General features: G+C 37.3%; 1 protein-coding gene across 12 annotated transcripts in view; it reads left to right on the top strand.

Annotated features, from left to right (window-relative positions):
* The window catches only part of BMPR1B (bone morphogenetic protein receptor type 1B), a 425,442-nt gene that overhangs the window by 393,286 nt on the left and 15,000 nt on the right, over positions 1-17,156 (top strand). For all 12 annotated transcript variants that reach the window (XM_058721870.1, XM_058721874.1, XM_058721869.1 and 9 more), the window contains 4 exons: positions 4,509-4,605; positions 5,707-5,845; positions 10,257-10,449; positions 11,248-11,545. In XM_058721870.1, coding sequence (XP_058577853.1) covers positions 4,509-4,605; positions 5,707-5,845; positions 10,257-10,449; positions 11,248-11,545 — 727 coding nt within the window. The remainder of the gene's footprint in view (positions 1-4,508; positions 4,606-5,706; positions 5,846-10,256; positions 10,450-11,247; positions 11,546-17,156) is intronic.

Here is a 17,156-nt window from a genome sequence, read left to right as displayed (position 1 = left end):
GCCATCAGCCCAGAGCCTGACGCGGGGCTTGAACTCACGGACCGCGAGATCGTGACCTGGCTGAAGTCGGACGCTTAACCGACTGCGCCACCCAGGCGCCCCTCTTCTATGTCTTATTGCAATTAGGAACCATCCTTTGGACTAAAAAAAAGGTCCTGCTGTTTTAAACAGTTGCAAACTGCTTACTTATCAGAGAAAAAACAAGCAGTGACAGAATGCTATTTTGTTAAGAAACCACTGGTGATTCTTACTTGCTTCTAAGAGTCAACCAGACTTCCCTGGAGGGTTCTCCGTTCTACTTCCTTGAGCAGTTGAAGTGACAGCACAGGTAAAACTCTGCTGCCCTAGAGAGAACTGTGTGCTCTGTTCCTTTCCTGATAGGAATCTGGAAGTGTTCGCTTTCCAAGACCCTGGCAGTGACTTGAATGTTTACATTGTTAATGCTCTGAGCACAGGTAATGGCAGATTCAAACATGACCAGCATGACCAACAGAAACAAAAGGTTTATTGATAAGGATCACCTGTTCGTGACAGAAGACAAGGAGGCTGCAGGGGATGGGGTTATTGGGGCAAAGAAAAGGAAAATGGGAGTAATGCTAGCCTTAGAAAGAAAGCACTTGATGGTTAAGGAAAAAATCCCTTAGATCCTTTCTAGTCTCATTGCTCTCATAAATCAGAAATCTAATAAGATGGGTAATAAATACAATGTTCTTACAGTTCAGAGTGTACTCTGCATTTGCATGGAAAGCAAAAGGCAGCGAGGCTGAGTTTCAGTACAATTAATCACTGGAATGAAAAAGTGTTCTGTGTGCATATACTGATAATACATTGTGCTTAAGTAGTTGGTTCTTCTCGTTTTAATTGAGTATCCGGCATTCTCTTGGTTTTCTGCAAGCTCAGGCTTTTTGCTCTTGTTATCCGTAAAATTGGAAACACATTTTAAACTAAGTTTCCAGGGACAGTGTTTGCATGTATATGTACCATGGCATTTGTACCTCTGCGTATGTATAAACACAGTGAATTGTGCTCTCACTGGAGTAGTGTTGTGCTCACCTTGGGTTTATTGTTGACTTTGCCCGTAACCTGGTGGAGGGAAATTTGCTATGCAATTCATTGTGTAAAAACCTTGGCCTCTTTGATTTGAAAAGTCCTCAAGTTATTTTCAAGATTTCCTAAGCACCACTTGCCAGACAGTGCATGTGCTACTTTGTATAATTTCTGCTGGTGTTAAAGCCTAAATGGCTTTTTGGACCTGTCCTGCAGTGTGGGTCAGGTTCCTGAACATCTTACTCTCTGGACCATTGGCAGTGTCTCTGAAGTTGTAAATACAAAACTGCATTTCTTTAATGGTCTCTTATTTAGTCTTTTCAGATGCAGACTGCTTCCATTAATATTTTATAAGTAGTGTAGATCATGAATAATTGTTCAGAGTATTTTAGGCTGATGACAAGATTATCAGCCTAGTATGAAGACCTGTGGATTATAGTTTATAACAAAAATCCAAATTTTTCAAAGTAAGATTTATTTTCAATTTCTGTATTCATGTTAGTTTCCTCATTTTGACAATTTTATTACCATTTTGTAAGACCTTGTCCTTGTCCTTAGGAAGTGCATTCTGAAGTGTTTATGGGTAGGGCATTATGTCTGTAACTTTAGATGATCTTTACATTATACATACATATGAGTAAATAAACATAAATATGAATACAAATATATATACATATTTATATATACATATTATGTATATATATGCATATATATGTGTATATATATATGTGTGTGTATATATATGTATATATATATAAAGATGGACACACAGACACCCGTACTGAGAGAGCAAGACAATTATAAAACAGGTATGGTAAAATTTTAAAAATGGGAAATCTCTGTGAAGAACATATTCGACTTCTTTGTCCTTACAGGTTTTATATAAGACTGAAATTACTTCAAAATAATTAAAACATATGGTCACACTGATGGTGAAATATAAAGCTTTGTAATATTTTTTAAAGGACATTTTGACAATGTATTTGCAAAGCCTTGAAATATATATTGGTTGAATTAATAACTCTACTTCTGGGAATCTAGATTAAAGAAATCACCATTGACATCTGTCATGATGTACTTGTAAGAGTGTTCACAGGATTTTGTGTATTTCAGCAAAGGTGTATTAGAGCAAAATCTTTATGGTCTTCTAAATATACAACATCAGAAGATTGACTTCGTCAAAAAATTTTTTTCTTTTAAGATTTTTTTAGTTTATTTATTTTTCAGACACACAGAGAGAGACAGAGCACAAACAGGGAGGGTGGGGGCAGAGGGAGAGGGAGACAGAGAGTCTGAAGCAGGCTCCTGGCTGAGCTGTCAGCACAGAGCCCGACGCGGGGCTTGAACCCACGAGCTGTGAGATCATGACCTGAGCTAAAGTCGGACGCTTAACCGACTGAGCCACCCAGGTGCCCCAGAAGACTGACTTTCTAATCAGGATGTGCCTGCATATATACCATGCAGTGTTTAAAACTTATGTGGAGAAAATTTTTATTGTTTTTGAAAATATTCACAGTATTATTAATGAAAACAATCTAGTTCTGAAGCAACAGTGTTTTGTTTTGTTTTTCTCCAATTTTTCTCTATGGTAAAATACACCATAGAATTTACCATTGTAACTGCTTTTCAGTATACAATCTAGCGGTACTAAATATTTTTGTAATGTTGTACAACTATCAACCTCATCTATCTCCATAGCTCTGTTCATCTTGTAAAACTGAAACTCTGTACGCATTAAACATCAGCTTCCCCCAGCTCCTGGCAAGCACCACCATTCTACTCTTTCTCTTTATGATTTTGACTCCTCTAAGTATCTCGTAGAAGTGGAATCATACACAATGTTTGTCTTTAAGTTACTGGCTTATTTCACTTGGTATAATGTCCTTACGAGTCAGCAAATTGTAGCATATATCGTAACACAATAAGGTCGAATAATATTCCGTGTATGTAAGCATGTACCACAGTTTGCTCATCTTTTCACCTGTCAGTGGACAGTTGGGTTTCTTCCACATTTTAGCTATTGTGAATAATGCTGCCACGGACAAGGGTGTATATAATGCCTTCTTGTGAAATAGTTTGCTCATAAGCTTTTTTTTCTATTCATTGAAATGATACTGCAAAAGCATGTGTTAAATGCTAATAGTAATTTTCCTAAGTAGTGAGGTGATGGCGATTTTAGTTATTTCATTAGTTGGTGCTTTTTAGTTTTTATTCATGGACTATGTAATATTTTTAAGTGAAAAAAAAAATGTTACATTGGGTGAGATAGGGTCCCCAGGCAAAACATTTAGGTAGCCATACAGTTAAAAGTATAGAGTGCAGTTGGAAAACCTCTTGTTCATAGCAACCAAAGTCATAAATTACAATAATACGCTTAAAAATTAAATAAAAGTAATCACTCTCTCAAGGGAGTATGGTCCCCATAGTAAGAACACTGCTAATTCTGTTACTACATAAGTGCACCTGGTTTTAGGTCAGTTTTCTCAAAATATGTTTCAGAGACTACTTGCATATAAATCATCTGGGATGATTGTAAAAAAATAAAATACTTGGAACAAAAATCTCTGAGGTTACAGTCAGTAAATATGCATTTGTATAAAGCTTTCCAAGTTTAAGAAATCATGCTGTAAGTAAATCTGATTTGTCAAGAACTGCAGTTAAAACAACATGAATAATATTTAATAATTTGTTCTATAAAAGGATCACACAATAATTCTTTGAGTAGAACATACCCATTATTTTAAAATATGATGCAATTTATGGAAAATTTAGCAATGTGGTTTTGAAAGGCATCTTTGTTTGAAGTGGTGCACATCATATCTTCTGTATTTGGCAACTTTTGAGGAATCCTGTTCCCTTGTATCCATCATAAGATGACCGTGTGTTTCATGTACAAAGAATATAGACCAGTTTTTTTATCCAAATTCATGATATGGAACACTCCAGAAATCACACGAGAAAAGCCTGTAAACCCATCAGCTGGATCTGAAATAAAGTTGAACTACCTACTTCTATTTTGGGGGTATTGATCCATTTACATTCATTCATACTCTATACTTCTATTCTGTGTCAAGCCTATTCCTTCCAGAGAGGAGGAAATTCACGCTCTTGAAATAAATGCCTAGGTGAACAATGATTCACAGTAGTTGAACTTATTTAATTTGGAATACATACATATATATATATATATATATATATATATATATTTACTATACAATTATATATTTATATATATTAATATATACAAATATACAAACATATTAATACAAATACAGATATATATTAATACACATATATATATTTACTATACAATATACAGTATTCTTATCAATTGGCAGATTAAAAGGATCTTTTATATCTTGTATATGGGGCTTAGCAAACGCTTTTAGGAAAGAGTTGCTTCCTAATTTTTAAGTAAAAAATATTCTCCATATTATGGCTCTGTTTCTTTTTAATTTCAGATTTTGTTGATGGACCTATACACCACAAGGCCTTACTTATATCTGTAACTGTCTGTAGTTTGCTATTGGTCCTTATTATTTTATTCTGTTACTTCAGGTAAGTTTCTGACATGTGGATGTAGAATTCTGAGTTTGAAATATGATCCTCATACGACTGTTCCACCTGTTATTTTTCGCCGTAGCTTTCTTTGACCGAATTAAATCTTAGATTTCCCTGATACTATCAGTTACTTTTGAAAATATTTGTCCTAATGAAGCTGTTAATAGATACCTTCTCATTTCTGTTTCAGACATCAAAGCCACCCAGATAAATTTCACCCTTAGGGAATTTAGGATAGTTAGGGAATTCAGGAGCTACTTGTTACTAAGGTTTGATCATAAGTGAAGAAATGGCCATGTTGAACCTAGAATCATTCTAGTAATTCCTTATTTCCCAAGTTAACAATTTTCCCTTAATACTGAAAAATTTTAAGCCACATTTTTATTAGTGATTCAGCTAAAATAAGCTCAGTAATTAAAGTTAAGTGAGAGTTACTTTTTGTTCACTAAGAACTTATTTTCTACTTTGTGAGATATCAAGGACCTTTAAATTTTTATCATTTGCTTTTTGTAACACTCATTTATGATACTGTTCTGCAAATAGGAGTTGATTCAAGTAAATTCATTTCTAATTGGAGGCGTAATTATTGACAAGATGTTTCTAAAGTTTATACTTCTTTCATTTGTCTGTATTATTGCTTTATACATTATCTTAGATGAAGTAGTTTTCTGTTATGTCTTTTGTAAACCCCAAATTTTCAGCTTTAATTAGGGACCTTAAGGGGAGAAATTTTAGGCAATGAGTAGTGGAACCATAGAAAAATATTATTGAACCCCTGCTGGGAAATAGGCAGTTGAATGGAGAAGAAGAATTATAGATGGTTGAGACCAAGTAAAAACATGTAGCTTACTTAAAAAATAGATTAGCAAAATAATTATGATTTATATTTTGAAAATCATAACTAAGGGTAATAAATAGTAAGCATGTATCTTGTATTGGTAAAGAAGTACTAGCATTTATCACGTAAGGATAATAAATACTAAAATTTATCTTCTCTTGTGCTAAAATGAAATCTGCTGTGATGACTGTTTTGTTTGCAGTGTTTTACCCATCATTGCAATTCAGTATCCTAAATTATCTTCCTCTGTGCATCTTTAGGTATAAAAGACAAGAAACCAGGCCTCGGTACAGCATTGGGTTAGAACAGGACGAAACGTACATTCCTCCTGGAGAATCCCTGAGAGACTTAATTGAGCAGTCTCAAAGCTCAGGAAGTGGATCAGGCCTCCCTCTGCTGGTATGAGAAGAACATATCCTGAATTTAAAGGAAATGTCTTCTGAGAGGAAATGTCAATAAGTACGGGGTTTCATTTTACTGAAACAGATAGGGTAGTGGACAAAGAGAAGCTCTACACTATCAGTTAGACATCAGATCTCAGATGAAGGGCTTTCTGATAACATTTTGACATATTGGGGGTAAGGTGATTGTTTTTCAGTGTAAGTGTATGGTTACAATCCAGACCCTTAGACATTCTGATAAGGAGCAGATTAGAAAACATTTAAGTATGGAGCCATCTTCCCTCTGCTTTCAGTAAGGATAGTGTTACTGAACTTTGGCCTGGCTTTTGAAGGCAAAAGTATTACAACGAACTGGGATCTGAGTACTTCTCCAGGGGAAGAAGACTGCATTTCAGCTGGAGGGCTTATGTTTCAGGATGAAGTCCTGGCTTTTCCATTCATGAGAGGTATAATTTTCTGATAGTCAACATCACCAAACTTGAAGACAACATACAATGAATCCAAGGCATTTTTTTTTTTTTTAATTTTTTTTTCAACGTTTTTTATTTATTTTTGGGACAGAGAGAGACAGAGCATGAACGGGGGAGGGGCAGAGAGAGAGGGAGACACAGAATCGGAAACAGGGTCCAGGCTCCGAGCCATCAGCCCAGAGCCTGACGCGGGGCTCGAACTCACGGACCGCGAGATCATGACCTGGCTGAAGTCGGACGCTTAACCGACTGCGCCACCCAGGCACCCCAAGGCATTTGTTTTAATGAGAAAACATTTGATTCCTTTATAGACCATGAAAAAAAGATTGTTGGGATAGAAAATAACAATTTTATATATATATATATATATATATATATATATATATGTGTGTGTGTGTGTGTGTGTGTGTATACATATATATGTATACATATGTATCTATCTATATATATATAGATACATATATAGATATATATAGATATATATATAGATATATAGAGATATAGATATATATATAGATATATAGAGATATATATAGATATATATCTATATATTTAACAAACTCTTAAGACTGATTTACCTAATCTTTATTGTCTGGTTCTGACTTTGGATATCATATTTACTTGACTGTTTTCATGACCTCTTATTGTAGTACTAAAAGTTTTTTTTTAATCTCAAGTCAAGAATTATAACTTTTTTGAGATATAAAAGCTATATGTACTTAATGTATAAAAGTATATATTTCGTGTATATGATTTGAAGAGTTTGGGGATAAGTATACATCTGTGAAACCATAACCCTAATTTATGCCATGAGCCTATTCATCATCTCCAAAAGTTTCCTCCTGCCCTCTTGTTATTTTGTTCTTGTTATTTTGTCTTGTTTATTTGTTGTTATTTTTTTTAATGTAAGAACATATAATGTAAGAACTACTCTCTTAGCAAATTAAATTTTTTTTAATGTTTATTTATTTTTGAGAAGAAAGAGTGCAAGCACAAGTAGAGGAAGAGAAGAGAGAGAGACACACACAGAATCTGAAGCAGGCTCCAGGCTCTGAGCTGTCTGCACAGAGCCCGATGCGGGGCTCGAACCCAAAAACCATGAGATCATGATCTGAGGCTAAGTCAGATCATGGCTTAACTGACTGAGCCAGCCAGGCACCCTCTTAGCAAATTTTTAAGAATACAATACACTACTGTTAATTGTAGGCATTGTGCTGTGCAACAGATCTCCAGGGCTTACTTATTTTGCATAACTGAAACACTTTTCTCTTTGATTAGTATGTCCTCTGCAGGTAATAGACCAGACAGAAGATAACTTGTGAGGTAGTCATTATGACCAAACTGATACTACTTAGGATGTAAATATTTATTTTACTGTAGAGGTTTTTATTATCAAATTTACTGTTTTTTTAATTGTTAGAATTTAATATGTAGCAGATACGGTTCTTATATTTTAAAATCTGTATATTATAATTTTTTAAAAGAAAAGTACAAATATGAAAATCCCCTTCAGTATTAATGAATCAGATGTTTATGCTCTTGGAACTGAAACCTATTTGTTTTCCAGTGTTTTCCTCCTTAGAAGTTATAATAAATCTCAAAACTAAAGTACATTTTAAATTTCTGAGTATAATTTAGTGACAGTTTTTATCTTTGAGATAAGTTCCTATTCTTTCAAGCATTGCCAATTCCATTAGTACATTCATTAAATTACGAGAAGCTATATTATTGTTAGAAAAGAAGTGCATGCAAAACTGTTTATGTCAGAAAATGTTCTGTAGATTTCCATACACAGTGCTCTGTAACATCTGTAAATTAAATACAAAATTTCTGTAATAAATGGGGGAAGTGTCCTCCCTAGTCAGTAATTTAACTATTTGCGGATTTGTCTCAGCTGCTTAGTGCCCTTGGTGCCCCTGTTCCCCCATTTAGAAGTGGAAATACATTGAACATTTCCTTGAATAGCATGTTTGAACTCTTCTGGAGAGTTCCTTATTTACTTCAGGCTGAGTGGCTTAATTGCATGTCAGCAATGCTTTAATTTTTCAATCCTTCTTTTAGAAAACAGCATTAAAAAACAGATTTTATCTTTTTTCCTAAAAGCTTCTAGTCTGATATGGGTGCTGTTAATGCCTCTGGCAATGGTTAGCATGACCTCTTGAATTAATAAAATCATCCATGATGCAAAAACAGAACCGACCCTAGTTGGTAGACATCTCTGGTAGGCATAATGCCCCCCAAAACGTCCTAATCCCTGGAATCTGTTATTTTACGTGGCAAAGGGGACTTAAGGTTGCTAATCAGCTCACCTTGAGATGAGATTATTCTGGATTATCTGGGTGGACTCAGTTGTATTGGTCCTTAAAAGTGTAAACGTATAAAGAAACATTTCAACTTTACTTGATTCAAAGCACATTTCTGCTAAGAATTCATTCCAGTTTTCTGGTCAGATCTTGTGAGAGTTTTGTGTTAGGTTCTTTATATATGCCTCCCAAATTATGTAAATTATCATCAATACTTAGCCATTTCAGTGCATGGAGTTCTTACAGTATTTTCATGTGAGTACAGATGGGCCGCAGATCATATGTAAACAGACATTTAACCCTTAGACCACTTTCCTCTCATATTTTCTTTCTCTTTGTTTCTACTGCTGTCTCTAGTTCTTTAGAGCTCTCTTCAAGCTTAACTTCCTCTCCAGATCTAACCTGCTCTTTTTCTTCTACCTGTCCATTTTACATTTTCGACTGTGACAATTAACGGTTCCACTTCAGAGTATGATTTTCAGCAATTATTTGCTGCTTCCTTCCTTTTCATTTGTCTTCTGTTTCTTTACATATTTCATACAGTGTTCCGTGGCATTGTACGTCTGAAAATTCCTGTATCTGAAATCTGAAGGGGTTCAATCTACTTGGGTTGTTTTTCTTGACTCTTATTTATAGTGGCTGTTTCTTTTGGTTTTAAGGAATTTATTCTGTGGGATCTTCTTTTCCTGTCTCCCTTCCTTCTCCCCCTTCATTTTCTTTCTTCCCTACCCACCTCGCCTTGGGAATTTCCTGTATTTCTTTGCGAGGCCAATAATTCATTATAGTTTTTTATTTCTTACATCTTACCACGATCGAGTTGTATGGTGGCAAGTGTTCCTTCAAGGTATCTAATAGCTGGCTGTAGTGGTGGGATGAAAAATATTCTGCAAGTGATTTTCTCTGGAGAGTATTTGTTCTTGCTGGGAGCCATGGAGTGCTACCAACCTCAGGCAAATTTAGTGTCACTCAGTGGTCCCAGCTTAATGCCAAAGCCCTAGGTTCAGTTTCTCTACTTTTAAAGGGGTCAGAGTTTAGATTCCAGATCGCAGTGCTCATGTTATTCTTCACCCAGACAGCAGCTTGGCTTTTGTATGTGCTAATGGTTACTGTTCCCTGCTCTGGTCTCAGCTCTTCCCTCCCTCCCCCTCCCCACCCTCCTCCCTCTACCCTGACCTTCTTACTTGGAGATTTCCTTTATTTCTTTGTGTCCAACAATGCATTGCAATTGTGTTTCATTGTAACTTATCCAAGATCAAGTGTATGGTGGGTGAGTCCTTTCAGAGTGTCCAGTATCCCGCTACAGTAGTGGGAGTGAAAAGTATTTTTATTCTGCTGGTGACGGTGAACCATTCAGGTTTTTTTCCTCTATGAGAATGATAATAGGTAGAATAAAATATTTAATAATGTAGAAGCAATAATTCAAAAATTCAGAATCCATAATCAATCTCAAAAACATTTAAAAGGGGACAGTATAAAATAATAAATAAATATAAATAATGTGTCTATGTAAAGAAAAACTACTGGCTAAATATATTTTGCATGCAGTAATTGTTTCTTCTCTGGAGGAGGAAAAAAAAAGATTAAACAAATCTGTAGTGCTGCGAATACACTAACAGTGTGTTTTGGGATTTAACAGGTCCAAAGGACTATAGCTAAGCAGATTCAGATGGTGAAACAGATTGGAAAAGGTCGCTATGGGGAAGTTTGGATGGGAAAGTGGCGTGGCGAAAAGGTAGCTGTGAAAGTGTTCTTCACCACGGAGGAGGCCAGCTGGTTCCGAGAGACAGAAATATATCAGACAGTGTTGATGAGGCATGAAAACATTTTGGGTGAGTCGGTACAGCGGTATTCAGGGTTTCCTAGATTTCCTCTATTTTCTGTTAACATCTGCCTATTAACTCATCTGTCTAGACCTGTGATGAAATATATAGACATTTTCTTCTTGGCCTGAGCCCAAGAACGTCATAAGTTTCTACTGGGAGACCTCACAGGAGGAATGACTAAGCCACTTCTGTGAATGAATAGTGGGCTGGAAATGGAATACTCTCCAATAATTTTTTCTTCAGGGACAGGAAATGCAAATGTAATACCAGAATTTCTTAGGGTTTCTTAGGGATTTGAAGGAGCACATGTTTAAATGTTGTGAAAAGTTAGAGAAGTTTTATCTGTAGGGTGTGTGTGTGTGTGTGTGTGTGTGTGTATCCAGAGTTTATATTGAGAATTGATTTTTAAAACATTTTCTCAAGTTAGAAGTAATGTACCTGCATCATCCAAGTTGGAAAGAGTATAAGCTAATATGGAGTGTAAGCCCTGACTCCAGACCTGTTTTGTAAACCGTGGCTTATGTATACTATTTACTGTAATATAATAACGTAAATATCAATGACTGACTAGAAAGGGCTCATGTTTTCAGGTACAAACGCTTAATGTTCCTCTACCTCTACTGTTTTGATGGCCTCTGGTTGGTATTCATAATTTAATACTGTCATAGGCATAACCATAAAGCTGAACGAAATACTAAACAAAGACACCTCTGTGACAAGGAATGGTATTTGGGAATATGAATTATTCTTGATAGTATTCAGAAAACACTTGGCTTCAAACCTTTTTGTCTTTCTTCCTTTTAGGGTTCATTGCTGCAGATATCAAAGGGACAGGGTCTTGGACCCAGTTGTACCTAATTACAGACTATCATGAAAACGGTTCCCTCTATGACTATCTGAAGTCTACCACTCTAGATACAAAATCAATGCTGAAGTTAGCCTATTCTGCTGTCAGTGGCTTATGTCATTTACACACTGAAATCTTTAGTACCCAAGGCAAACCGGCAATCGCCCACCGAGATCTGAAAAGTAAGAACATCCTGGTGAAGAAAAACGGAACGTGCTGTATAGCTGACCTGGGCCTAGCCGTCAAATTTATTAGGTTAGTATTAAAGTGAATGAATACACTTTTTATGATTCTCTTCTATCCCTTTTTTATAGATTGTACATTCTGGCATTTGGTGCTGCTAGGAAATTTAGAGGAGGAACCTTCTTAATTTTGATGTTTCTTTGGAGGGAAAAAGTAGAAACATTAATTTGAAGAAACACGTATTTGTGTCCTGTTGTTTCTGTGTTCCTCGGTGACCTGGCTTCTAGACAGTGTTTACATTAGGTTTGTAGCTGTCATGAAGCTCTTTAGAAAAGAGTACCTAATGTCTGGGATGATTTGGTGAGCATTCTGCATACGTTTGTAGGTAGGAAAAGGTTTTAGTAAAGATCTACATGTTATGTGGTGATAAAGGCCGTGGTTTTTTTTTTTTTTTATCTTATGGAAGAAAGATTGTTTGCATAGCTATTCCATGAGAAATGTTAGAAACTAACAAAGCACGGTCACCGTTCAGTACTACTGTACCATGACTTAAAGTGACTAACACATAAACCAACATGTGTCATAACACAGTGGTTTCAGACTGCTGGGGCTCCTTGGAGTGACAGCAGTAGCTTGTACAGAGTGGGGAGGAAGAGTACCCAGTAAGTGGGGCTCTATTTTGCCCCTAATCAGTGCAGCCCCTTTTATCTTGCAGATGATTTAGTTAGAAGAAATGATTCCTTTGCTTTGAATACAAAACAGAATGAGTTTGCAAACTGCTGGCGTAGAGGGGTCATCATAGAACTAACTACCCTTTTAAAAACTTAATCTAGGTTTAGCCTTTATTAATTCGTTGGATCCTCTCATGGATTTTTTTTCCCCCAAAGAAGACTTGATAGAATATGGAGAAGGGCACAGTGGAAAAGCCATGGAGATGATGAAATGTTTGGACAATAAAACTCATGAGAAAAGACTAATAGATTGGTATTTTTGTAAAGACTGAGGTGTGACTTAATAATAGGCCCCCAATACAGGAAGGTCTCCACCATTTAGAGGATGGTATTGAAGTTCTCACCTTTAAAATCAAAGCAGGAGGAAATTAAGAACCTCCTGACAACATGAAAAAAATCCCTTCTCTCTTCTGAATTCTTTTTTCTAATCTACAGCCTTTTTTAAGTCTCCTCTACCAAATCAATCAATCAATCAATCAATCAATCAATCAATCCTATGATGCTTCTCAAATTCCGGGCCTCTCTTTGGTCCTCCCCTGTTAAATTTCTTGAGTTCCATAGAGTAATCTGCTTGCAGAATCCAGTAATTCACAATGTCTTGTGTGATTTTGTGTCTTCTCCCTTCTCTCCTGAGCTCCTGTTTTAAGGGGTACCATTGATCTTTGTCACCAGAAGCCTTTCTTATTGTCATTCCACTGTCCACAGTGTGCAAACCTTTCTTCCTGCTATTTTCTTGATGTGCCTTTATTCCACGTTCATTTTCTTTGTCTGTGGGTTCTGTTCTTGGTCTGTCTCTTACATATTTCCCTACTGCTAGATTTCCTGCTGATACCTGCTTTCCTTTCTAGTTCTCAGTTGTGGTTGATCCATTCTAAAATGTGTGGTGCCTGACATTTTCTTTGTTCCTTCAGTTTTTGGTTTGCTCAGTTGAATGGATTCTCTCTCCATGATATTCCCACTAGGACTGAATCCCGTTTGGGTCCTCTACCATTTTTCTAGATTCTGGAGTGAAGCACTTTGTAGTTTTTGTAGTCTTTGTCTTTCCTATTTTTCCATTTTTTTTCCCTACATGCTGCTGCCAGATTTATTTTCTTGAAACATAATTTTGGACAGCATAATAATTTCATGGTTTCCTATAGCTTTGGGTTCAACTGTAGTATATATTCTGAATGCTTCATTCTTTCTCACACCTTCAGGTGTTTTAACATGTTTTTATCTTTACCTGAGTGCCCAGCATCTCCTCTTTTGTTTGCATAACTACTACTTATCTTTGCAGTTTATTTCTTTGGGACACCTTTTATTATTCCCTTTTAAGTCTGACTTTTAGTTAGTCTTCTGCCCTCCGTGTGACCCTGTGCACGCTGTCATGACATTTCTCATACTCTTGTGCAATACTCATGGACTGCTTGTCTGTTATTCCCAATGAAGACTAAGCTCCATGAAGGTAGATACCATGTTTTTTTTCCTCAAATTTACATCCCTCCTGCCTTTCCTTGGTGCCCATTACACAGGTGCTGCTCCCAAATTTTGTATTAATGGACAGATACGCAATCCCTTGTGAACTACAGGTTGAAGAAAAAAAGCATCTGTTCTTAGCTCCAGAGGTCCTACACACTCTGGATTAAATCTACTTTCCTGGTTTTTTTTTTTTTTAATGTTTATTTATTTTTGAGAGAGAGAGAGAGAGAGAGAGAGAATGGGGGAGGGACAAAGGGAGAGGGGGGTAGAGGATCTGAAATGGGCTCTGTGCTATCAGTATGGAGCCTGATGTGGGTCTTGAACTCATGAACCATGAGATCATAACCTGAGCCAAAGTCGGATGCTCAACCCAATAAGCCACCCAGGTGCCCCTACCTTCCTTGTTTTACATCCTACAAACCCTCCAGTTTGTATGTGTGCTTTTGCAAAACTGATGTATTTGTTTTCTCCATATGCACTGCATGTTTACTGTGCCTTGCATAGTTTCCAGTCTGAAATGCCCCTGCTTCTTCGTGTACCTTAATCCGGTCTCAGAGCTGCCTTTAAGTCACTTTACCCATCCTCTAGCTAGGAATAATGACATCATCTTCTCTACTCCCTGGTAATTTCCCAGCCCTTGTCTGCCTGATAGTATATTAGTACCTGCCTCATCTTGCCGACTTGTCACTGGGCATATTGAGAGCAGGATCCGTGCCAGATTCATTAATGTATTTCCCATTTGACATGACATAGTGAATTATTCGTTATAGGTATTCCAACATTGTTTTGAAGCAATACATCTTGGCAATATCAGAATAATTGAGGACTTTTCTTCTCTGCAGATCTTAAAATAGGCAAGAAAAGCGAGTGTTATATTTCTGAAACTCAGCTCTGCTAATATAAGGAGAATGAACTAAATGATCTTTCAAATTTCATGTGAACCCTGATTCCAGGAAGCAGAGGGGAGTGCTTTAAGGGATAATTCAGAGCTCTGTTTGGCATATATTGACTTGTTCATCAAGAGAGGAAGGCTTGAGGACACTGGCTCCGCTGTGAAACCGTGGCTGTTAGAGGCACAAATCTCATGGCTAGAGCAGTTGTGGGCCCATTTACTTTTCTGGACCTCAGTTTCCTTCCATTAAATGGAGGCTGCATTTGATAATTTCAGAGGTCCTTTTCACATTTTATTTTCTGTGTTTCAAAGGAACTTTGCTTTTCTCAATTTTTGAGCTTTACTTTTAAACCTTGCTTTATATATTTCTTTGGTTTCTGCTCTTTTCCTGATTTTCCTATTTTGGGGGCACGTGCACACACAGAGATCGTTAGAGATCTTATTACAAGTGGGGTCAAAGGTAACCCAGTGTGGAGTTCTCAGACTTCATAAGTGAACTTCCTGTGAGAATTTAATCTTTACCATGGTCTCTACATGGTAAGTGTTCTCTCAGGCTTTTAAGTAATTTCTGGGAGGTTCCCAAGGAAGTTGAGAGCCACAGAGAGAGTGGACTATGCTTCAGAGATTTCCTGCTCGTATAATTTTTTTTAGGCTGTCTTCATTTTTTTTTTCATGCACTCTCTTGAAAATGACATAAGTGCTGATGTATTTCTTGCCCAACAGAGACTTAATCCAGGTGATGCTGAAGCAGACATCATCGTAACCCCAAATCTCTCTTGGGAGGACAAAACAATGACATGTGAAATCCCTTAAAGGAACTTATCAATCTTTTCACTTTTTACTTTGGAGGATCAAGCAACCCCACTGGTCCTTCAGTGTCAGAATAATATATTTTCTTAGGGGAAAAAAAATCCTGGTTTAGAACTTCTCTGCTATTAAATTTTAAATAGAAAAACTACAATGGAGATCGGTCTGTAACACGGATCTCCCAACTGATAATTGTCAACTTGTCCAAATGCAAAGGAGGTGGAGTGACCCAGCCCAGGGGGCACTGCATTTCCTCTGCGTCCCTCTGATGCCATTAGCACTAACCCTGCCTCTGGTTTGTGTACTTAGTGGTATATTTAAAAAGTGGCATGCCTAAATGACTTGTCAGAGTCCGAGAACTCCGCTGATTAGTGGCAGAATCCCCGCTCTCTGTCAGGGTTTTGCAGCCATGTCCACCCTCTTTTGAAGGGTTTTTAGCTTGAAAGTTCTGTTGCTCAGAAATCCTGAGATGTCTCAGGATTTAATTGTAGAAGCATTGAGTCTTTTTGAAAGTGCAGCAGAAAACTCTCCTCATTGGTTAGCATCTGACTGGGCAGAGTTCAGCGTGGCCGGCCAGCACCACTGTTACCTACCAGATGCTGTAGGAAACACCCAGGGATGTGCACAGTCCCTTCCTCTGAAGGCTCAGGAGGGTCTTTCATGCGTTGGGAGGCTGCTTCTGTCTTCCTACCAGGAGGTTCTGGAGGCTCTACTATGTTTCCCGAGTGGTTAATTTCAGATGTCATTTGCAAGCCTCAAGCAAACCATTGGCTTCCCTTACAAGTCTTATGCCTCCTGCCCTTCTTTCATTGTTCTTGGAAGTTCAGTTCTTCTTGTTTATTTATTGTTTTGGAGTAGTTTATTTTCTTTTTCTTTTTTCTTTTGAATTCAGATCCAAGTTAGTTAACATATAGTACAATAATGATTTCAGGAGTAGCCTTTAGTGATTCATCACTTACATGCAACACGCAGTGCTCATCCCCACAAGTGCCCTCCTTCATGCCCATCACCCATCTAGCCCATCTTCCCCCACCGCCCCCCCCCAGCAACCCTCAGTTTGTTCTCTGTATTTAAGAGTCTCTTATGGTTTGCCTCTCTCTCTGTTTTTATCTTATTTTTGCTTCCCTTCCCTTTTGTTCATCTGTTTTGTTTCCTGAATTCCACATATGAGTGAAGTCCTACGGTATTTATCTTTCTCTGGCTGACTTATTTCACTTAGCATAATACACTCTAGTTCCATCCATGTTTTGCAAATGGCAAGATTTCATTCTTTTTTGATCACTGAATTCTTATTTTTTAAACCCCTTTTTAGATTATTAAAGGTATGCGATGTTTGCTTCTCTTCCTTCCCTCTTACCTTTTTATCTCCCTTCTCCCTCTCTCCTTCTTTCATCTCTCTGTTTTAGACACCAGCAACACCCAGCAGAAGACCACCTGCGTGTGACCAAAGGCTTCACGAGCCACAGCCACCTGGTTGGAGCTAACATCTTGATTCCCCAAGCTGGTTTCTCATGGCCACAGTGGGATCTTCATGTCTTTCGTGCACCTCTCCCTTCAGCCGATGGTACAGGGGGAATGTGCACTGTGCCGAACCTGTGGCTTTTTCCTTTACGCAACTCTTCTTGCAAGAATTCCTGCTATGTGTTTATAATTGGGAGGTTTAATGAACCTGAAAAATAGTTAACCCAAAACAAGGTTAAGGCGAAGACTGTGTTTTTAAAAATCTGCTTTATTATATTCTGCCACCAAAATAAAAATCTTTTGCCTGCCCCTGCTCTGGTGCATCATGGCTGAC

Source organism: Neofelis nebulosa, chromosome 3, assembly GCF_028018385.1.
Source record: "Neofelis nebulosa isolate mNeoNeb1 chromosome 3, mNeoNeb1.pri, whole genome shotgun sequence".
NCBI classification, from domain to species: domain Eukaryota; kingdom Metazoa; phylum Chordata; class Mammalia; order Carnivora; family Felidae; genus Neofelis; species Neofelis nebulosa.
Note: the sequence above shows the minus strand (reverse complement) of the source record. Positions and strands in the feature narration are given on the sequence as shown.